Source organism: Saccoglossus kowalevskii, chromosome 2, assembly GCF_978046115.1.
Source record: "Saccoglossus kowalevskii chromosome 2, keSacKowa6.1, whole genome shotgun sequence".
In the NCBI taxonomy this organism is placed as follows: Eukaryota; Metazoa; Hemichordata; class Enteropneusta; family Harrimaniidae; genus Saccoglossus; species Saccoglossus kowalevskii.
This window is the reverse complement of record NC_140642.1, coordinates 18,355,625-18,380,552: the sequence shown is the minus strand read 5'-3', so window position 1 is coordinate 18,380,552 and position 24,928 is coordinate 18,355,625. Positions and strand designations below refer to the sequence as shown.

Here is a 24,928-nt window from a genome sequence, read left to right as displayed (position 1 = left end):
TTTGGTGTTCTTTTTGGTGTATAAGAAACCATTTCCATCATTCAAAAAATGAGGTAGCGTACAAAGTAATTAACCAATAATTATAGGTGTTCTTGCTTTTATTCAATACAAAAATCCACTGCAAATTAAATACATAAACCAAAGAAAAATTGGCAAGCAGTAGCATTAAAAAAAAAATTCCCATTTACAAAGGTAGCGTATTGGTACATGCATATTTTGTTATTGGTGGCATGGACAATTAAAATGCACATTCCTTTCCTTGTAAGTGGAAACAATGGAACATTTCACATAAATACTTTTGTGAAAGAGTAAACTGATATACCAGTTCATAAATAATGCTGGACATGATATATTGAAAGCTTTTTGCTAAAAGTGCAATACTGTAAATCAATGCAATTTCACTGGAGTCATTCCTGTTGCCGACTTTATGTCAAGATCATTCTGTGATTGGAACTGGTTGGATCAAACAATTTTGACGAGGACATACCATTCAGAAGTTTAAACTGGTAACTTTCAAATCGCCCTTTGGTATTAACATTTTTTTTGTTATTTATAAAACTGGAATCATAAACCACTTGCATTTAGAAACGGAATGACCAGCATGAAGCCTGCTAGCCTGGTCACAGGGTTCATGTTCCTCAGTATTTGACCCCAATACTGACCCAACCAGTTACAATCACAGTGATCTCTCAACATGCTCATTGAAATGGCCAGCAATTTACAGTAGCTTTCTCAAAAAAAAATTCCCTATGAGCCTAATAATATTACATCATGCTTGGCTCACCAAATTCAAACCTGATAATACTATCAATCCCAATAAATTAATTTAAGGCACCAAATGTACATTATACTAACTATGTACACTATGTACAATAAAAACATAAATGATATAATCATGACAGACCTGTCTTCTGTATGGAGGAATCAGCTGCATAGATTGGAAACTATGGAAAGGTATCTTGGTTGATTAAAACAATTATGACAAATTTACATAAATCTAAATTATTGCACAACCAGAACCATGGCCAATCCATTTGGAGGGAATAAATTATTTGATTCAGGATGAGTATGCACGCCTACAACTCTTTAGGTGAGTAATTATGTTCTTGCATGATACTGTATATGGAAAGTTCCTTACTTACTTGCTTTCATTAATAAATATATTACCCCTCAGTATGGGAGGCCATTTTGTTTTCATCAATGTTCTTTCTGACTAGCTCACAGATACATATTGGAATACGTATTCATTTCATGATCCAATTCAAAATAGCAGTTATTTTAGTGCTAACAAGTCATTGAAAATGACACAGTCCCCGTTAAATTTTTGAAAGTTCTCTTTGTGCTTGTCGCGAGCGTGTCCTAGAAACTTGAGTTCCAAGTGGCGCATACAACAGATTGTTTATTTACATCAAAACACGTGTTCCGTGTAGTAATATGGCCAATAAAACAAGCCATGCATGGCACAGTTCCCGTTAGTTATCAAATTTAAGATGTATAGTTTTGTTTATAGTAATATAGCTGGAATATAACCATGTCAGGAATATGATTTTTTAACATTAAAATGATTGACACTTGTCTATAGTGAGAGATATTGCTCTAGAACAGCATTCAAAATCAGCCATTTTGAATACATGTATATACAAATAAAATTTGAATATAATCAGTCAAAGCATTTAAGAGATATGGCTCTAGAACCCCAATCATTAAAGCAAAATGGCCGTCAGTCAGCCATTTTGAATCCAATCTGAAAAATAAAATTACGTGCATCAGGAACCTGTAATGTATAATGTATGTACAGAGTTTGAACGAAATCCATCCATGAATGCCAGAAATGCTTGATACATGGTGATTTTTTAGCACAAAAATTACCACCATTCAGCCATTTTGAATAGAATCGTCAAACCAATACATCTGTTTATCTATGACATGATGTATAATGAATATTTAAAATTTGAATATAATCAGTCAAAACAAGTCGGAGATATGGGTCTAGAAGCCCATTCATTAAAACAAAATAGCCGCCAGACAGCCATTTTGAATTCGATCTGGAAAATAAATGATGTGCATCAGGAACCTGTAATGTCTAATATATGTACCAAGTTTGAACGAAATCCATCCAGAAATGCTTGATATTTGATGATTTTTTAGCACAAAATAGGCCACAATTTGGCCATTTTGAATAGGATCGTCAAACCAATATATCTGTCTATCTATGACATGATGTATAATGAATATTTAAAATTTGAACATAATCAGTGAAAGCAAGTCAGAGATATGGCATGAGAACCACATTCATTAAAACAAAATGGCTGCCAGTCGGCCATTTTGAATCTTATCTGAAAAACAAAATTATTTGCATCAAGGTCCCATAGTGTCTAATGTATATACCAAGTTTAAACAAAATCCATCAGTAAACAGCCGAGAAATGGTTGATTTTTAGGATTTTTTAGCACAAAAATGGCCACCATTCGGCCATCTTGAATCAGATCGTGAAACAAAATGATGTGCATCAAGGTCCTATAATGTCTAATGTATATACCAAGTTTGAACAAAATCCATCTGTAAACAGTCGAGAAATGCTTGATTTTGATGATTTTTAGCACAAAAATGGCCGCCATTCAGCCATCTTGAATCAGATCATGTAACAAATTGACGTGCATATGTATAATATCATGAATGATGTATGTGTGAAGTTTGATTGTGATTGGTCCAGGCATTTCTAAGATACAGGTCCGGACGCATGCACACACGCATGGACAGACACACAGAGGTCTAAACTTAAGTCCCCGTTTTTGGACTGCATTGAAACGGGGACTAAAAAACAGTCGTTATTCGGCCATCTTTGATCTGATTATGAAACACACTGATATGTATGATGTATGTGCCAAATGCGAATGAAAATGGTACATAAATTGTGGAAATATAGTAGTGAGGCCAAAAAGTCAGATGGCTGTCAATCGGCCATCCTTGACCAGATTTTGAAACAAATTGTCATGGACATGCATCCCAACATGTATAAAGTACATGTATGTGCCAAATTTGAATGAAAACTGACAGAACACGTCCAAGATACCGCATAAAAAAACAAAAACAAGATGCCTGCCAGTCTACCATCTTTGATCCAATTGCGAAATAAATCGTCATGGACATGTATCCTAACATGTATAATCTATGTACCAAGTTTGAATGACAACTGACAAAGCATGTCCAAAATACAACATTTTCAAAAAACAAGATGGCTGCCAGTCGGCCATTTTGAATCGAATCACTAAACCACTGCATGTGCATACATGTATGTCCCACATATGGTACTAGGCACATGCAAAGAATGAACGGAATCGGTCCACAGGATTCTGAAATATGACTCTGGACAGACTGACGCATGAACGGACGAATGGACGGACAGACTCAAGAACTCACGGATGGTCGGGGACATGTATCCTAACATGTATCATCTATGTACTGAATTTGAATGAAAATTGACAAAGCATGTCCAAAATACGACATTTTCAAAAAACAATATGGCTGCCAGTCGGCCATCTTTGATCCAATTGTGAAATAAATCGTCATGGACATGTATCCTAACATGTATAATCTATGTACCAAGTTTGAATGAAAACTGACAAAGCATGTCCAAAATACAACATTTTCAAAAAACAAGATGGCTGCCTGTCGGCCATTTTGAATCGAATCACTAAACCACTGCATGTGCATACATGTATGTCCCACATAAGGTACTAGGCACATGCAAAGAATGAACGGAATCGGTCCACAGGATTCTGAAATATGACTCTGGACAGACTGACGCATGAACGGACGAATGGACGGACAGACTCAAGGACTTACGGATGGTCGGGGACCACGGATGTATCCTAACATGTATCATCTATGTACTGAATTTGAATGAAAATTGACAAAGCATGTCCAAAATACGACATTTTCAAAAAACAATATGGCTGCCAGTCGGCCATCTTTGATGCAATTGTGAAATAAATCGTCATGGACATGTATCCTAACATGTATAATCTATGTACCAAGTTTGAATGAAAACTGACAAAGCATGTCCAAAATACAACATTTTCAAAAAACAAGATGGCTGCCAGTCGGCCATTTTGAATCAAATCACTAAACCACTGCATGTGCATATGTCCCACATAAAGTACTAGGCACATGCAAAGAATGAACGGAATCGGTCCAAGGGATTCTGAGATATGACTCCGGACGGACGCACGGAGACCGAATTATAAGTCCCCGTTTTCGGACTTCGCCCGAACATGGACTAAAAAAGTGTTGGTCATGTACATTGGATATACCCCGGTAATAGGACCTTGATGCACATTATTTTGTTTTTCAGTCTGACAGTCATTTTGATTTCAACTGTTCCAGAGTGGTATCTCTGACATGCCTTGACCTATCTTCACAAATGCATCATACATTATGTCACAAATATCACATACAATTCCTAATTCTCGAATTGGTAGCGTTTGCGCATTTATCGTTTGTGCACTTGCGCATATTGTGTGATCTGAGGTCAACCAACTAGAAGGTCGCAGTACACCGAACATCTGTTTCCAACTTGCAACATAAAAATTCCCCTCTAAACTGCCATCTTTCAACTAACTTGTACCAGCCTAAGCAGGATTACCTTTCGCTATGGCGTAATATTTTCATATTTTTTGTGGGTATTTTGTTGAAAAACTATGTCACAGTCATATTTACTCAGTGAAACGCACGCACACATACCATCTCTATTTCAGTTCATTTTTTCATTTTTTTAAACTGGAAATCCACATTCCTCAGCTGTATTAACTAGTTTTTCGAGCTCCGCTCGTTTGTACCCACACTCAAACTGTTTCAAATATGTTACTGACTTCTGCCGGGGTGCACGTCTGCCGGTAATCTATTGACTTTTTATATTTTTGTCCTACATCACCCATTGCTAGTTAGGTTTACACATACGCAAATAGGATTACAATGCGTCTGACGATAATTCGGGGATCAGAAATTGTTTCAAGATCCAATTCAAAATGGCCAAATATTAAAATCAAGCATTTCTACCATTTCGGAATTAGATCTCAAATCTTGTTTTGTTCATTGTCATTTTGTTTTTTTAGATCAAATTCAATATGGTCAACTGGTGGCCATTTTGTTTTAACGAATAGTGTTCCAGAGACGTACCTTGTTTATCATGGGAGGTATTTACACATGCACTCATTTATGAACTTACACTAACAAAAAGAATAGAGACTGTGTCACATCTAGACTTGAAATAAATATTATAGGTGTGACACAATACATGCAGCACAAGTAGTAAAGGTGCTTTGAGCTTGCATCCACCTGTCTTTTCTTAAAATGCACAAATAAATCTTCATTCTTGTACTGTACTTAAATTCTGTAAATATCCATCCATCCATATGCGCAGATACTGGTATATTGAATGGTTCAATCACAAAAGGTTGGCAAGTTCATGTTATATTATTGGCTGGCAGCACCAGTTCCTTGATTACAGCATTTTCAGAGGATTTAGCCAGTGACTCTCCAGTCTCTCCAAAAGCATCTTTGTGGTGAATATCAACTCCATGCTCAATCAAAAATTTGACAACGCTCTCATTCTGCATGGCTATTGCCTGTTAGGAATGAGATATGGACTAATGAAGCATAGCAATGTATTCTTTTCACCACCAGTTCCCTCTTTTCATTACAAATTCACAAAATAGTTTTGTTTATAGTATTCACTTTCCTTCAGAAAATTGGGACAAAAATAGCCAAATTGTTTGAGTAAATACTGAGAATTATTGAAGAAGGTTAAGGTACAGTCCCTCTATCCCCCGTCTGAAAATGGCTATTGTCTAAGGTGTGAATTACACCCAGTGTGCGGACAGTCCAGGGTATGGCTTTCCACAAAGCATAGTCTCTTGATAGCAGAGCATTTCATTGAAACGATTGATTCATTGTTTCCTGCATATTCTAGTTTTTACAACCGAAGTAGACCATATATTTTGATACTTTATATAGATTTAGAAGCTCAAAAATTCTTTAGGCGACATATAGACATTATTCATGAATATCGCACTTAAATTTGAGGTACTCTGCCAGAGATCGCAACTTGGAACACTTCTAACAACCTTGATCGATTGACCCATTCTATTCGTCATGTATTTTAGAAAGATCAAGGTTTTTTCATTTATTGGATAGCTTAAACCTAGTTGTAGTTTGTGGTTTATTGTGCTTGTTTTATTATATTATATACAGTATACATGTCATATTTAGGCATTCACTTTTTCCGTTCAAAATAAAGATGGCCTCTTGCCAATTTCATTGCCATTCAAATTTTCTTGTCATTATTTTTGTTTCCAAGCATATATTTGGAATGTAGTTTACAATGCTGGTGACATCACGTCTCCAAGAATAACATCCTGCAGTATCAATTCTTTAGCACTGCCAGGAATTGGGTAGGGAGACTTTTTATTGCCCCGATGAGAATTTATTTACGAACGTCATTTTGTTTTTGATTTACTGAACTTACGCGACACATTGTAAGCAGATTGGCCCCTCTTATAGTAAGAAAACAGCATTCAACCATAATATTTGTTTTTCATGTGATCAGATAAGTACATTTACTTTTTGGTGATGTGGTTAGTTTTTCTCTCAGATTTTCGTATTTTGATAAATCGAGGTAATATATTCAGTTCTATTTGCAGTTTGTGATTGCAATGCTTAAGTTTGTGTACACTCAGTTTCGTGGCTAATTGTCTAAGGTTTATCTACCCGCAACCAGCCCTGGGACAATAGACTCACTGTACTGCCAAGCGTTTCCAGACCGGAGATAGAGGGACTGTGGTTAAGAGGATCTGGTTCATCAACAATGGATTCCAGAGTGTGACAAGTTATTAGCCATAACAGTTTTGCATCAATGACATTTTACTCTGAAATTCATCATTATTCTATCTGTCAAACTTCATCTTTACTTACTATATGCAAGGCTGTTCTACTGCTGTAATCAGGGGTACTCAAGTCAGCACCAGCTAGATTCCAACATTCTAATTCTTCAACATCATTCCTAGATGCAGCACTAAATCAAAACATAAATACAAACTGACTTGAAAAGACACATACCAATATAAACTGACACAATATCTGAACTTTATACCCAGCACAGGCACACATCTGTAGCACCTATCTACAGATGGAATTTCACTGACATTACCAGTATACTTACTCACAGAGACGCATACCAATTTCATGCTGTGACATGTGGACAATGTGCGCACCAGTTTGTCGCAGTAGCTTAATTATATCAACAAATCTGTGAACACAAAAGTAGAAATTTAAAGGATTTCAAAAGCAGGTGTACAATAGAGTGTGTATTCCAGGCACTGATTTGAAGACGAAGTAGTGCTAAATGTTGATAACTTACTACAATAGGTTACACACTTTGTTTTCACATTTACAGAAGTTGTTACAAATAATACATGCAGCATGTCTGTAATTTGAAGAGCACCGGAAGGAAGCTCTGCCCATAAAAGTGGCGGTACATTAGTTTTGAATTTCTCCTCCAACAAACGATCAAGGCTCTCAACTGAGTTTCCTACTTCAATTTGCGTCACATGTTATTTCAGTGAGAGGGTCGCATAAAATGGTGGCACTGTAAAAAAACGTTTTTATTTTACAGAACCAGCTGATCGACTGATCAAGGCAGAATTGTTGATCAAAGTACATTATTCCTACTATGAAAATATTTATATCACACCGATCTATATAACTGAAAGCTGCTTGCAACAAATGTCCTATATCAATAATGAAATTGAATACATAAGTAGAATGGGTGTTATTCAATTATTAGTTCTCGACGATGAGAACCAAAAGGTTGATGTACCACCAAATAATCGCTTTAAACAGCAACACATGATCACGCGTTCGAGGAGGGTTGCCGCCGTACATACACCGTCTTCGAGTAGTTTTTGTCTAATTTTCTGTCCGTAAATGCTCGGCCTCAACGTTTTATAATATTCAACATAGTCTATAACATCAGTTAGTTTTTTAGTCGTGGATTGGTCGCTCTTACGCTTTCCTGGCAGGATACTCTCGGTGGTAGCCCTGTGTACATGTAGTTGGCGTAGTGACCGGAACAACAGACATGTACACAGGGTAACAAACGATTTGACGACATTATAAGCTGTCTGCTTTGAAACACCACTTCGATCTCCAATCTCAGCAAATGACAGTCCACGAAAATCTTGTTCTCACTTCAACTTGTTTTTCGACTCCTTGCTTCTCGTGGTGTTTAAACAACTTGGACAAATGCCGATTAGTAGACACGCAATCAACACGATGATTGACCAAAAGTGAATGAAAGTCTGGGGGCATCTGACTTTGTAGCAAAAATAAAAAACATTGTGGGCAATATCTGTCAATCATTCCTCTGATTTGCAGCTGATGTTTATATTTCTAGTTACAACTTATGTAAATGTGAAAATAAAATGTGTAACCTATTGTAGAATGTTATCTATATCTAGCACTACTTCAGCGTCAAATCAGTGCTTGGAATTGCTGTAAGTACAGCAACACAGAAACAAAAGTGTTGAAGTTATCCATGCTGTTTATTGAATGATCTGACCCTTATATTAACAAGTCATTGTCAATGACACGTCCCCGTTCCGTTCATATTTGAGTGACATATACATTCAAAGCAGATCATGACCGAAATGCACCTGCATATGTACAACACATTGTGCTAAATCTGAACAAAATCCATCCATGCATGACTGAGATCCGGTTCTGGAATTGTGAAAATACGTGATTTTGATGCATTTTCGGCCTTAAAATGGCCATCATTCCGCTATTGTTAAGCAGATCATGAAACAAATGCACATACATATTTGTGACATGATGTACCTTGTGTGTGTGAAGTTTGAACTTGATCAATCCAGACATGTCTCGGATACGGATCCAGAACTGAATTCTTTAAAACAAAATGGCCGCCAGTCGGCTATTTCGAACTTGATCCGGAAAAAAAAATGACGTGCATCAAGGTCCTATTAAGTTTAATGTATGTACCAAATTTGAATGAAATCCGTCCATGCATAACTGAGATCTGGGTCCGGAATGGTGAAAATGTGCGATTTCAATGCATTTTCGGCCTTAAAGCGGCCCCCATTTGGCTATCGTTAATGAGATCATGAAACAAATGCACATACATATTTGTGACATGATGTACCTTGTGTGTGTGAAGTTTGAACTTGATCAATCCAGACATGTCTCAGATACGGATCCAGAACTGAATTCTTTAAAACACAAGTCATTGTCAATGACACGTCCCCGTTCCGTTCATATTTGAGTGACATATACATTCAAAGCAGATCATGACTGAAATGCACCTGCATATGTACAACACATTGTGCTAAATCTGAACAAAATCCATCCATGCATGACTGAGATCCGGTTCTGGAATTGTGAAAATACGTGATTTTGATGCATTTTCGGCCTTAAAATGGCCATCATTCCGCTATTGTTAAGCAGATCATGAAACAAATGCACATATCTATTTGTGACATGATGTACCATGTGTGTGTGAAGTTTGAACTTGATCAATCCAGACATGTCTTGGATACGGATCCAGAACTGAATTCTTTAACAAAATGGCCGCCAGTCGGCCATTTCGAACTTGATCCGAAAAAAAAAAGACGTGCATCAAGGTCCTATTATGTTTAATGTATATACCAAATTTGAACAAAATCCATCCATGCATAACTGAGATACGGGTCCGGAATGGTGAAAATGTGCGATTTCAATGCATTTTCGGCCTTAAAGCGGCCCCCATTTGGCTATCGTTAATGAGATCATGAAACAAATGCACATACATATTTGTGACATGATGTACCATGTGTGTGTGAAGTTTGAACTTGATCAATCCAGACATGTCTTGGATACGGATCCAGAAGTGAATTCTTTAAAACAAAAAGGCCGCCAGTCGGCCATTTCGAACTTGATCCGAAAAAAAAATGACGTGCATCAAGGTCCTATTATGTTTAATGTATGTACCAAATTTGAATGAAATCGGTCCATGCATAACTGAGATCCGGGTCCGGAATGGTGAAAATGTGCGATTTCAATGCATTTTCGGCCTTAAAGCGGCCGCCATTTGGCTATCGTTAATGAGATCATGAAACAAATGCACATACATATTTGTGACATGATGTACCTTGTGTGTGTGAAGTTTGAACTCGATCAATCCAAGCATGTCTCGGATACGGATCCAGAACTGAATTCTTTAAAACAAAATGGCCGCCAGTCGGCCATTTCGAACTTGATCCGAAAAAAAAAATGACGTGCATCAAGGTCCTATTATGTTTAATGTATGTACAAAATTTGAATGAAATCCGTCCATGCATAACTGAGATCCGGGTCCGGAATGGTGAAAATGTGCAATTTCAATGCATTTTCGGCCTTAAAGCGGCCGCCATTTGGCTATCGTTAATGAGATCATGAAACAAATGCACATACATATTTGTGACATGATGTACCTTGTGTGTGTGAAGTTTGAACTCGATCAATCCAAGCATGTCTCGGATACGGATCCAGAACTGAATTCTTTAAAACAAAATGGCCGCCAGTCGGCCATTTCGAACTTGATCCGAAAAAAAAAATGACGTGCATCAAGGTCCTATTATGTTTAATGTATGTACCAAATTTGAATGAAATCCGTCCATGCATAACTGAGATCCGGGTCCGGAATGGTGAAAATGTGCAATTTCAATGCATTTTCGGCCTTAAAGCGGCCACCATTTGGCTATCGTTAATGAGATCATGAAACAAATGCACATACATATTTGTGACATGATGTACCTTGTGTGTGTGAAGTTTGAACTCGATCAATCCAAGCATGTCTCGGATACGGATCCAGAACTGAATTCTTTAAAACAAAATGGCCGCCAGTCAGCCATTTCGAACTTGATCCGAAAAAAAAAATGACGTGCATCAAGGTCCTATTATGTTTAATGTATGTACCAAATTTGAATGAAATCCGTCCATGCATAACTGAGATCCGGGTCCAGAATGGTGAAAATGTGCAATTTCAATGCATTTTCGGCCTTAAAGCGGCCACCATTTGGCTATCGTTCATGAGATCATGAAACAAATACACATACATATTTGTGACATGATGTACCTTGTGTGTGTGAAGTTTGAACTCGATCAATCCAGACATGTCTCGGATACGGATCCAGAACTGAATTCTTTAAAACAAAATGGCCGCCAGTCGGCTATTTCGAACTTGATCCGAAAAAAAAAATGACGTGCATCAAGGTCCTATTATGTTTAATGTATGTACCAAATTTGAATGAAATCCGTCCATGCATAACTGAGATCCGGGTCCGGAATGGTGAAAATGTGCGATTTCAATGCATTTTCGGCCTTAAAGCGGCCACCATTTGGCTATCGTTCATGAGATCATGAAACAAATACACATACATATTTGTGACATGATGTACCTTGTGTGTGTGAAGTTTGAACTCGATCAATCCAAGCATGTCTCGGATACGGATCCAGAACTGAATTCTTTAAAACAAAATGGCCGCCAGTCAGCCATTTCGAACTTGATCCGAAAAAAAAAATGACGTGCATCAAGGTCCTATTATGTTTAATGTATGTACCAAATTTGAATGAAATCCGTCCATGCATAACTGAGATCCGGGTCCAGAATGGTGAAAATGTGCAATTTCAATGCATTTTCGGCCTTAAAGCGGCCACCATTTGGCTATCGTTCATGAGATCATGAAACAAATACACATACATATTTGTGACATGATGTACCTTGTGTGTGTGAAGTTTGAACTCGATCAATCCAGACATGTCTCGGATACGGATCCAGAACTGAATTCTTTAAAACAAAATGGCCGCCAGTCGGCTATTTCGAACTTGATCCGAAAAAAAAAATGACGTGCATCAAGGTCCTATTATGTTTAATGTATGTACCAAATTTGAATGAAATCCGTCCATGCATAACTGAGATCCGGGTCCGGAATGGTGAAAATGTGCGATTTCAATGCATTTTCGGCCTTAAAGCGGCCACCATTTGGCTATCGTTCATGAGATCATGAAACAAATACACATACATATTTGTGACATGATGTACCTTGTGTGTGTGAAGTTTGAACTCGATCAATCCAGACATGTCTCGGATACGGATCCAGAACTGAATTCTTTAAAACAAAATGGCCGCCAGTCGGCTATTTCGAACTTGATCCGAAAAAAAAAATGACGTGCATCAAGGTCCTATTATGTTTAATGTATGTACCAAATTTGAATGAAATCCGTCCATGCATAACTGAGATCCGGGTCCGGAATGGTGAAAATGTGCGATTTCAATGCATTTTCGGCCTTAAAGCGGCCGCCATTTGGCTATCGTTAATGAGATCATGAAATAAATGCACATACATATTTGTGACATGATGTACCTTGTGTGTGTGAAGTTTGAACTCGATCAATCCAAGCATGTCTCAGATACGGATCCAGAACTGAATTCTTTAAAACAAAATGGCCGCCAGTCGGCCATTTCGAACCCGATCCAAAAAAAAAAATGACGTGCATCAAGGTCCTATTATGTTTAATGTATGTACCAAATTTGAACAATATCCGTCCATGCATAACTGAGATCCGGGTCCGGAATGGTGAAAATGTGCGATTTTGATGCATTTTCGGCCTTAAAATGGCCGCTATTCGGCTATCGTTAATCGGATCATGAAAAAAATGCATGTGCATATGTCCCATATAATGTGTGATGTATGAGTGAAGTTTGAACTCAATCGGTCCATGCATGTTCGAGATACAGGTGATCACGGACGCACGGACGCACACAGGGCAAAACATAAGTCCCCGTTTTCGGACTGCGTCCGAACGGGGACTAACAAAGTCAAATTATTGTTAATTTATCATGAGCCTGATCAATCTGATTACTGTAAAATACTTAATTTTTGCTTGGAATAAATTTTCGCTGAAGGAATAATTCAGTGAAAATAAAATCCTTTTTTCCTATATTTTGCAATCAACTCGTCAAAAATCAGTGAAAATAAATTCCATACAAAACACCCAAAAAGTCTTTTCAGCGAAAATTAATTCTAGCTAAAATTTTACAGTAGTCAAATTGCTAGAAATCATGACTACACATTATTTTGCTGAATGGTTTAGCCATAATTAATACCACCACTGTTTATTGTCAGCAATGTTTGTTATAAAATTACTGGAAATGCTAAGCACTGAAGTTATTGAACAAACAGTTAAAGGGCGCCCTCTATTGGTAACATTTACAAAATAAATGTTACATAATATGAAAATCAATGAAAAGAGACAAAGAAAATAATTCAAAAAAAAAAAACACATGAAAATTATACAATTCCACATTCAAATAAAACAAAATTAAATAAAGAAGTAAAAATAATAGCACAGGATTTCAACTCAATCTTTCACCTGCGAAATTAAGGTCTGTCCCATTAAACTATGAAATTTCCCATTAAACATATTATACACTTTAATTAATGAAAAAAACATCAAGTTTTTGGAAGACTACCGTAAGTAATCTATAAAGGCCAACTGTACCTACAAATTATATACAAGTTTGATATATATATATATGAATCAATATATATACATGTTTGATAGCCATCGGCTGGATATTATTGAGTTTATCGCACACACAAGAAAAGTTTACAACGAAGACGACAGACATTTTGCCACTACTATGACTTTCCCTTCACTTCATTACTGGCAAACCCCAAAAAAAGAAGTACAATCAAAGATTATTATACTTATATAGCTATACTACGGTGAAACAAATAAAAGTCATGTAAATTGTAGGTACCCTAGTCAGTTAAATTATCCAACAAGCAGCTGCCTTGTCTAATCAGCCAAAATGCGACAGCAATTGTAATCCAAAATTAATTGTTTTTACAGAATATATACAAAAATCTCACAATTAGATGATCCCCCTTATACTAATCAGATTACTGTATGCTAACATCATTGTCTTGATACCATGTTCTAGTAATAATTGTAACATTATCACAGGCAGAAATGACATCAGCTGTAATGATTTGGATTACCACTTACTTGAACCGAATGGCGTCCATAAGAGGGGTGTGATCATATCTGTCTCTCGCATGCACAGAAGCACCATTCTCCAGTAAAAACTTGACAGCATCCAGCTTTCCCTCAGCTGCTGCAATATGCAATGGTGTACGTTCATCGTAATCATTGTTGTCAAGATTGCTACCCTGGGAACCACAACAAAAAAATAAAAATTCAAGCTATGTCAATTAATGTTCAGTTAGTTTTAGTATTGATGCATTAGACTGTGAAATATACTTTATTTTCGCTTAAAATTAATTTTTGCTGAAGGAAAGATTCAGTAAAAATATATCCCAGCAAATACACCTCTTAAACTCAGCAAAAATAAGTGAAAATAAATTCCATACAAAATACCCATAGTCATTTCAGCAAAAATTAATTAAAGTATTTACAATATTCATAACCAATCATAAGAAGTGTGACTTACATATTTTTGAAGATCTTTCATTAGGTCTATATTTCCCAGTTTAGCTGCAGAGCACATCAATGTTGGAAACAAAGCGTCAGCAACAGCACGAACCTCCTGTTAAAATGAGAATTTGAGAAGTTTCAAGAATTCTGCAACTATCTGACAGATGCTGGAAGTAGATGTTGCATAAAACTAAATTGTGGAAGGTGACGACAACCTTGACAAAAGGTCTTCACAACGGCAATTTGCTAAAACATAAATCACATTGACTTGATTAGACCAACCTCACTAGATGTTAGTTTCAAAGTAGTTGCTACACCACGGATGAACTCGCTGTCCTTCAAACTTAACTTCTCTGGAATACCCTGCATCACTCTCATTTCTCCACGCAAGTTTGTAGCCATGAGTTTTCGTTTCTCCTCCACGCTGAGACCCTCTTTGTTAAGAACATAGCTCAATTTTGTTAAAGCTGCTTCCACTGTCATATCAGACCCTGGAATGATCCCGGCATCCAGCAATGCCTGGAATACAAGTCAACTGTTTAATAATGACATAGAATGGTTCTGAATATAGACAGGTGGTTATTCTAGCTGGAAGACATGTCATGCCATCTTCACCAGCCTCACCACTATACAATAGAAGATCCTTTTCAGCCAGTGTATTATGAATTGCACTCACTCTCTTTGGCAATTTTACATCATGCTCTTATGATCTATGTCTGATGCCAAAAGTAATATCTTGGTAGAATGAATCATGTGTTAATCATGTGATCCAGATGATGATATCATGCATACAATTTGAATATTGTACACAAGTTTGAAATTAACTAAGAAAAGATATCAGCTACAAACTAAACATCAGAAATACCATTACCAATAGATAACAGAAAGTGAAAAAATAAGACACTTACCCTTCCCGTAGCATATGAGCAAACCACGGTACCCTTTGTACATTGTGTACAATTCACAATTAGCGCCCCTCTGTCGGAAGCTTCCTTAAAAGCTGCGAGGAGATCTTTCCTGTTGTCTGGTGCATTGCCAGCTCCATACGTCTGCAACACTATTCCTTGCATTGGTGGCTGCAGAAATGCCTTGACCTGTAAATCAGGCAATAACAGTATAGCACGTATGTACCATATAAGTTTTGTTTAAGATAGAATAACATGCATGATACCATATGGATTTTTTTTTAATACATGAATTGAAAAACAGAAAATAATCTGAGCATCTTTCTATAATAATAACTTGCAAAAGAGAGCTGCAATTCGGAATAAACCATTGTTTTGGAGAGAAGTAGGTCTGAGCTTTGATCAGCTAAATTACAAATGCGACAGATAAATATTACAAGTATTGTGCATATTGAAAAACATCATGCCAAGCAGTACAGCCAGCTTTTCTATCTAGTTAAACAAATTTTGAATTGGAATACCTGAAGCAGTCAAACTTGTACCTACCCTCCACAAACAGAAACAGTCTCGCCCTCAAATTATAGAGTTAATGTGGAAGAATAAAGCTAAAGCTTGTGTAAAGTATTATTGTAAACAATACTGAGATGCTGATTGTATATATTGCAAATTGATCTCAATTATCTCATTCTGTCAACTTTGCAAATTGTTAGTTTAAATTCTGCTTTAAACACTAAGTACCTTATGTTTTATTTATAATTTACATGTACACTGTATATAGCACCACTGAAACACTTGTAATGGTAGCAGAGAAAGGTGCTAAATATTTATTATGCAAATGTGGCTAATAACTAGGCATAGATTTGTACCAAAAGTTATTCAGATCAAAGTACAAAAACTGCACACAGACAGACAGACAGACAGACAGACAGAAAGAAAGAGAGAAACAGACATGCATGCATAAGTTTCAACAGAGGTTAGAAAATAGTGATACATGTGTTATTATTTATTTTTATACCTTAGTTTCGTCAGAAGTATGAAGGACAGCACTGTCTGTCACTGAATTACCATCAGTATTAAGAGAAGGACAGAGAAATCTGACAACCTGTAAAAAGATATTAAACATACAACACAAGGACATAAGAAAATATACAAAGACAGACAGACAGACAGACAGACAGACAGACAGACAGACAGACAGACAGACAGACAGACAGTACAAGAGGAAAGTGGTTTTTACAAACATTGGAAAAAGAAAAAAATCAGTGCAGTGATATGCCACACCTACATACTACACAGAGAGGTATCTTCTAGTGATGGAGTCTGAAGCAACCCAGGTCACCAGAATTTAGTTGCCCTGACTACCTAACTAACCTACTAAAAAGGAAATGAGATTTTGTTTTTATGAATATGAATTTTTTGCACAGCTACCTGTGTGACGTCAAGATGGTTTGTGAGATCCAGCTGGTATGGCAAGTCACTCTGCAGCTGATCTAAAAAATCAATCACCTATGGGGTATTGAGTGATAAAAATATGAAGAAGGAAAATGATTGAGAAACTGGAAATAAATAGGAATGAATAGAAGATGACAACATGGTTGAGTAGATGAGAAACAGGAAGACCGTCATACAAGAAATAACATAATCAACAAAAAACAGTTGAGTTTATTATCGGATATATTTTGTTTATAGGCTTTGACATATACAGTAGTTATGTGCAATGAATCGACTACAACAATTACAGTATTCACTAAATATGTTTTCAACAGCGGTTTAAAATTAATTCTTTGTCGATTAAATTCTTTGTAACTAATGTAATTGCTACTTTGCCTGGTAAGTGTGTTTATTCATGGTAATGGTAACTTAATATGTAGCTGATGTGGTATTGTAGGAAAACAGTATTCTCTTTTGAGCTTTTGTGTTTTGAGTTTAGTGGCCTTTTATCAGTGGCATACCTCCTCATTCTTTAGGAAATTTAATTTATCTTTGAGATATATTAGATGGTAAAATTGATCAAAACAGTTTTCATGTACAAGCTTTGATATTTTAACAAATCCAATATTACGCAGACTTGATATGGAGATCTTATTTATTCACAACTTTTCACTGCCTAACAATAAACTTGAGTTTGTGCATACAGGATCACCGTTCTCACTGTGAATACACTCTTCTGCCATCACGAGTTTGGATCAAAACATTTATAGCCACAGATGTACAATTTGTACTAATTTTGGAATAAATTCAATTTATAAATCCCACGAGAAACTGTCAAATAATGAATCAGTCTAAAAGAGACACCACAAGTCATGCCATTCAATTGGTCCAAGAAAGTGAAGTACATGGATGAAAATTGATATCACTGTAATAATCGTCTGCTCATGTACAGTAACCAAAATTCAGCCCATGTTACGTTTCAGTCGTACAGAATGTAATGTTCATAAATAAAACACCCTCCACCCCCTCACCAACCCCACCCCCTTTCAACAGTGTATCGGTAGGACAAGAATAGCCTGCCACAACAAACAGGTGTATCAGTGATTAATACAAGACAGACACATTTATTTAACTACAGTGATACTATTATGTCTGTACCTGGCACCAATAATCCCCTGAAAACAAACCTAGAAATGTGTAGTGCATACCTGCGTAGTACAAAAGTACTCATTAATTAAACTGTACAACTACTACTAGGATGTCTGAATTCTTTTGGTACAAAGCAAGATAGGAACTAAAAGCTATAAATGTCTTACCGTTTCCGTGGTGATGCCGGGAAAGAGCCGTAGTAAACCAATGTTGGTATTCATTTTCTCTTGAACTTTGAACTTTTCGGTGGCAGAACTCCGAAAGATACTATCCCAACAAACTATCAGAACAAAATGAAAATATTGAATATATTAAGTTAATATAAACAAAATTAAATAAATGAAAAAACTTTATTCATTTTGCAATAAATTTTACCCTCAGGCAATAACAAAGATATTAACTTAAAAAAAAGTTTGGGGTCACTAGTCTAATTTTTAAGAAATATTTTAGTGGATTGTGGCAATTTTTTCAGTATTATTACGTTTTTACCATAGGTTCATATGGCAGAGATATGATGTCATATCTCAAATTACAGGCTGTTGACATAGGCTGAAAAAATCATATATTGTCAGTGAGTAAATGTTTGCTGTCCTTAATTGTTTACAAAGTCTGGGTTTTGAAATAGGTCAAAAAATGCATTTTTCTTTAACATTGAGTTCTATGTAATTGTACTAAAAATAGCGATTTTTGAGAAATATTAGGACAATTTCCTCAAAACACATAACTTTAACACACAAAATAATACTATATCATGATGAATGGACAATAGCTCCGTGGTTTTACACAATAAACCAATGAACGTGGTCATGGGATTTATGACCAACTATCTAAAAAAAAATTGGACAAAAGTAAAACAACATTTCTTATAAATAATTGTCAAGCTGTCTATTGATACTTTGTATATACCACTTAATTTCACGAGACAAATTTTTTTAAATTTCTGGAGACAGGGAGAAATCACAATATTTTATAGCAGTGAACTTTATTTCCTGGAGCCCTCAAAGACATAAAATCACAGTAACATCTGTCAATTTTTTTTATTACAAATAGGCAATGCAAGTTTATAATTTGAACAGTACCACGGGTATTATCAATGTAACATACCTTCTATGTCCACTCCCATATTAATTAATGGTGCTAGATTTGGTGAATCAAAGGCATCAAAGCTGTGAGATGCTACCTTCGTGCAACGGTTACCACGGAACAACTTATTGTTAAAGTATAATGCCACCTACAGAGATAAACACATGTTTGTAGTTTTAGAAAGTAAGGCATAACCAAGGCTGCATAATTCTGTAAATTGACTGACAGATCCAAATCCTGCCAGTTTACGTTAACTCTTTGAATACAAAAATCAAATTTACAAAATTTAAGTATATTAATAATACCGGTAGTATATTAAAATGTGCCAAATCTTGGGTCAACATTTTGGTCAAAGAAACGGTGGCATCTAAAAGATTTATAAAACAGAAAGGTCACAGTGGTTTGCAGAAAATGTCGTCATATACACAGCCACTACTCTGGGAATAAGGTTTTCTGTATGAAATAATATTCTTATCCAGACAAGGTGAAAACATATTCATTTGAAATTTTGCAGACCAGATCTGGAAACAACAACACCAAAATTAGAAACTACATATGAGTAAGTGTTATGGACAGTTCTCAATATCTGCCTTGGGGTTGGGCTCTAGGTCATCCCTTAATGAATTTATGTAGTCCCAAACATGAAATTAGCTGCATGTATAGATAAATTCCCAAGTAGTGTTAGATATTCAACAAAGAACACGCTACGTTCACACAACAGCATTTTAATTATCGGAGCGCTACAGCTCGAGCCAGCAAAAATGGCCGTGTATACGCGTTCGGCTCGAGCCGGCTCAGCTCCAATAAACCCTCGGGGTTGAACTCCAATAGGGTTGAGCCCCAACATGGCCCCAACCGTGTATACGCAGGGGCCCAACTATTGGAGCCCAAATCACACCCTCAATCGTCTTCTCCAACTTGAAGTAACCTCTTATTACAACTATTTGAGGGCACTGTCCCGTTCCGAACTGAATCGAACTCGGCAGATCTCGGCTCTCGTTCGGCTTCCGACCGTATGAACGCATTAGAGATAATCTCCTGTTAATCGGTGGGAGGAGCAGTAGTTCGGCTCCTGTAGAATGCTGCCGTGTGAACATAGCAATAGTATGCATGTACCAAGTTTTAATTGCATTGTGAAAATCCAGAAGGAACAAGCTGTAATTGGTTGATTGTTATGCAAATTACCTAATTAATATGCACGCATTTGTGCTAAAACAATCATGTCAATCATGGAGTTCATTATAAGGTATCTGGGTACAACATTACAAATTTCCAATCTACTAAGCAGTTTTTGAGATAATTTTGGAACAAGATTTGACACATCCACCCATTAATACAGAAAGACAGACAGTACAACATTAGCTTCCTGTTCACACACAAACTAAAAACAAACCATACTATGAATACTCATCAAATCAGAATACTTCTGGGATATTTATATACTCACCTCGGGGATTGCGACATGACCTGCTAAATAAATAGCACCCAGCAGATTATCACGACCATCGTTACGTAGCTCAAATAACGGAACCTTTCAGTTTGAAAATAAAATAAAATCATGTCAATTGAGAAATTCAGAATGTCACAGCACTCTTTAACAAGTGCAAATCTCTTAATGTCTAGGTTGGCAAAATGTAAGTATAGTGCATTGTGGGATAGTTGTGCCAGATTGCAGTTACAGACAAGTTGTCAATTGACAGAGTTGTTTGATTCGGTCATATCTATCCCACAATACATCATGTATCAACCATGTACCAAGTTTGGGAAAAATCGATTGATAAATTTCTGAGATAATGAGATGAAAGAAAGGACAGACGAAAAGGACGAACGAAGTCATATCCATAAGCCCCGGACTGTGTCCAGTTGGGGGGGTATTATTGATTGGTTGAATGTAACCTCATGACACAGATGTGCAATACACGATGGTTATAAATATAAAATATAATTTTTTTGATGAAAAGTTGTGTACCTGTGATCCTGTCAATATTACTGGTTTGCCGAGATTCTCAAACATGAAGGAGAGTGCCGAGGCTGTGTACGCCATCGTGTCTGTTCCATGTAGTACGACAAAACCATCATATTTGGTGTAAGATCTCTTTATATCCTGTGCTATATGTATCCAATTGGTCACATGCATATTGCTGGAATCCACAAGTTCTTCATATTCGTAAATCCAGTAGATGATGCGGCGCTGTTGAAGAGATAACCTGTTGATGATATAAATCACAATCTTATTCTCATCATTTCTGGGGAATACTCTATGTTCACATGTTATTAATTTTCACTATTTTGACTGATAATACATTTTTTTATACAATCATTTTTATGAATCAGTGAAAATATATTATGATGTGTCTACCCATTTTGCGATTTTCAGTCGACCAAATAAACAATACTGAACTGAGAACGGTACTGTATTTTTACTGTTAGAAATTTCATTTATTCTGGATTATTAAAATTATTTTGGACCTTAAAATATCTCTGTCATGTGCTACTAATAGAGAAAATACAATACGTAAAATTTAAAGTGACATACTATTTGTACTGGAAAAGTTGATAATATTTGGAAAAGTTCCAGGAAATATGGAATTATAGTCATATCTAACTATAAAACAGTACTGGTAACAAGAAGTATGCAGACAAGAGATAATTACTTCATACTCAAGTAGCTACACACCTTTACCCCAGATACCATAAACAGAATACGTGTGTCCTGTAAATGTTATTTTTAGTTTATGGGTGTAAACAGTGTTGTTCACAAGACACGCATAAAAAAGGAGAGTAAGGTCATCAAACTACTTTACTCATAAAAAAAAATTGTTAAAAACACATGAACCAACAGTTGGACAATCCAATCCAAAACCAGAAACAAAATATCATGTGTGTTGTTCATAAAATTTGAATAACATTAGTCCAGGCATGCAGAAATGTTTGATGACAAGTTTTTTTGAGATAAAATTTGTTTGGAACAAAATAAATAATCTCATCATAGAAACCAGTGTAAAAATGACAATTTTGACCATTTTCAATCATGAAATTTTAGACTTTTTAAAAATTATATGTAATTGTTAGGAAATTCTGATGATTAAATTGATTTTAATAATGAAATAATGCTTTAACATGATTCATATGGAAATACATAAATGTCATTTTTTTCTCTAAAATAGTATTACTTTGGGTAAAAATATAAAATTTGACGACTAATTTTAATAATCTAATTTTATAATTATGTGACACATCAAAGTAAAAATTACTATAAATATTTTGTCTCTATTTAACAGACCACGAATTATCTAAACTGCTGTTATCACCAGAATACTGTAAAGTACGCACAAAGGCAGTATAAGGATCCTATCCTATAAACACATAGCTTGTTGGTAGTCGTAATTAAGAAGAATCAAATGTCAGCAAAATCATTTAAGGAGATTTGTACCTGCACAAATGATTCTATTTCTGTCACATGCTACATTGTTGCTATGACCCACCAATAAAACAAAGATTGTGATAAATTTTTTTTAACCATTTTTTTGTGTTGTTTAGTTGTACTGTGCTGTATTTTGTCTACTTTAGTTTATTATGTAACTATTTCAACTTTTGACACTTTTGACAAATCAAGGCTGCATAATTTTTGTTTAACATTTTTATCAGCCAATTAGAAATTATAAAGCTATATAAAAATGGGCAAACTGAAGCACAAAACTGGGTTCTCTCTAGGATTTTTTAGGTGTGAGTAAATGTGATAATTAAGAACAAGAAACAGCACTTTATAATGCAGTGTTTACAAACTTATCTAGAGATTTTTAGTAAATTTTGAAAAAAATGATGAGAGAGAGAGCATAGCCAACATTTTGATGTGTAAAATAAGACACTCAAAACTTTAATTCCTCTCAAGGAATGTTATGTGTTTCAATAAAAAAAACTCAAGTCTTCAACCAGATCAAATCACTAACTATAAATTGACAGCCTTCTCATAACAAAATACTGTAAAAATTTATGTTTGATTTCTTGTTACACACTGTATTATTTTTTCTTTTTATTACTACAAACTCAAATATTACTTTGACTACAAAAAAATTCAAATACCAAAAGCGAATACAGTTTTGATAAAAATGTCAATACGATCTGACAGGGAGATAATTATAAAATTTTTATTTTAATAGATAAAAATCTAAATAATAGAACTTACGGTAAAACAAAAGGGTTTTCATCGTAGATGTCACTATCTTTAAGTTTTTCAGCATAATCTTTGTCATGAAGAGTCGGCATCAATCGAACCATCTCACTAAAATAATTGTGAACAGGGACATATACTGAAACAAGATATAAAGTACCGGTAGGTCAATGAAACATAAAATGACAGCTCCGTAACCTTTAACCCGGACCTTTATCTTTTGATAATTTCGTGCAAGCACTTATGGGGTGCCGGTAGAAACAAACTCGAGAAAAAATCATGTACTAGTATACGATCTCATCTGTCTTGCCTCGCCGGTCTTTTCTTCAGAACAGAAACTGCCAGATAATTCTATACGCTAGCAACGACTTGATATCGATACTGTCAGGGAGTATTCTTACCGCCATTTTCACTTTTCATTCCGATTGTGCCACCGGTATAAATTACCATGACTGTCGACTCTTTCACTTCGACTTGTTCATGCCGTTCGCTAGCTCGTACTCGTTCGTCTATCTGTTCTTCGATGGAGCAAGTTTCGGTGGAAAACTCGTGGCGAAATTCGCGAAACCGTTTTTCCGATCCATTGACAGAAGCTGTGGGACATGACACAGATTTAGTAATAGACATCGACTGAGCTGTTCCTCTCAGTGGCGAGTACATGTCAACAGTCCTATTCACACGAGCACCACCAAGAACCACAACAGAATCAAATGTTCTCCCTGGTACAGACGTAATGATCGATCACTGTTTTGTTGGTAATCGTTCGTATAATCTCGGCCCAATCATGTGACTTTGAAAGTTATACTATTATGATAGAGAGGGCGTCCTAACTCGTGCGTGATTCAGGAAATTCTGAGAATATGCTACGTTTGTTTTGTCTTCTGTTTTCATCACCCACACTACTATTAGTGCTGCAGCAAGGGCCCAAAAGGTCATTATTTTGGGAGTTGGTGGCACCCAAGGTGCCACATTTGTCCTCATGCATAAATTTGAAGGACAATATGTCTAGAGTATGAAACAGCCTGAGGACATCTTTGGAAATGCTGGCGAATTGAGAAATTGAGGTTTGAATTTGGTAACATAGAACTGCCAAAATATACGTTAGCGGTATTATAAAATGGGATGGGGGAAACATAAACCCTCATATATTTTCTTCTAATTACCCTATTTTAAAAACATAGACTCCGTTTTAAAGCTATTGCAATGGTCTTTTAGACCCTTTAAGATATTTGTTCATAGGTCAGAGGCAAAGGTTACTGGAGGTTAATAGGTAGACAAATGTATCAAATACATTTTCAGGAACATACTGTTGGTTGTGCACTGATAATTGGGTTTTATAGTTCCTAGGCTTATCATGGTTCAGAAATATGGTTATACTCTATGCTTAGATGATTGCAGTGGTAGTGATATGTTTATAAATAATTAATATCATTTGAAAAGGTCATAATTTGCTATATATTATAGTATACCTTTGACTATCATTATGAATCGGTCATGTGTATATGTACACACTCTTCAATGATATGGTTTTCATATGTTTCCCAGTATATATATACATGCATGCATACATACATACATACACTAAATTAATCCAAAAGTTTAGCTTCAACAGACATTTCCTTGAAGAATGTATAAACGAAACAGAAATCATATTCAG

The 24,928-nt window shown here is 35.9% G+C and overlaps 1 protein-coding gene across 1 annotated transcript; it reads right to left on the bottom strand.

The window, feature by feature from the left end:
- Positions 1-69: 69 nt before the first annotated feature.
- LOC102804308 (L-asparaginase-like) lies at positions 70-24,051 on the bottom strand. The gene is made up of 13 exons (XM_006812330.3): positions 23,673-24,051; positions 23,287-23,410; positions 21,070-21,307; positions 20,548-20,631; positions 19,122-19,248; positions 18,185-18,297; positions 15,441-15,626; positions 14,815-15,051; positions 14,549-14,644; positions 14,104-14,267; positions 7,220-7,306; positions 6,973-7,072; positions 70-5,627 (listed from the first exon to the last, which is right to left on the bottom strand). The coding sequence occupies exons 1-13, from the start codon at positions 23,929-23,931 to the stop codon at positions 5,466-5,468; spliced, it is 1,977 nt and encodes a 658-aa protein (XP_006812393.2). The 5' UTR covers positions 23,932-24,051; the 3' UTR covers positions 70-5,465.
- Between the last annotated feature and the right edge of the window lie 877 nt (positions 24,052-24,928).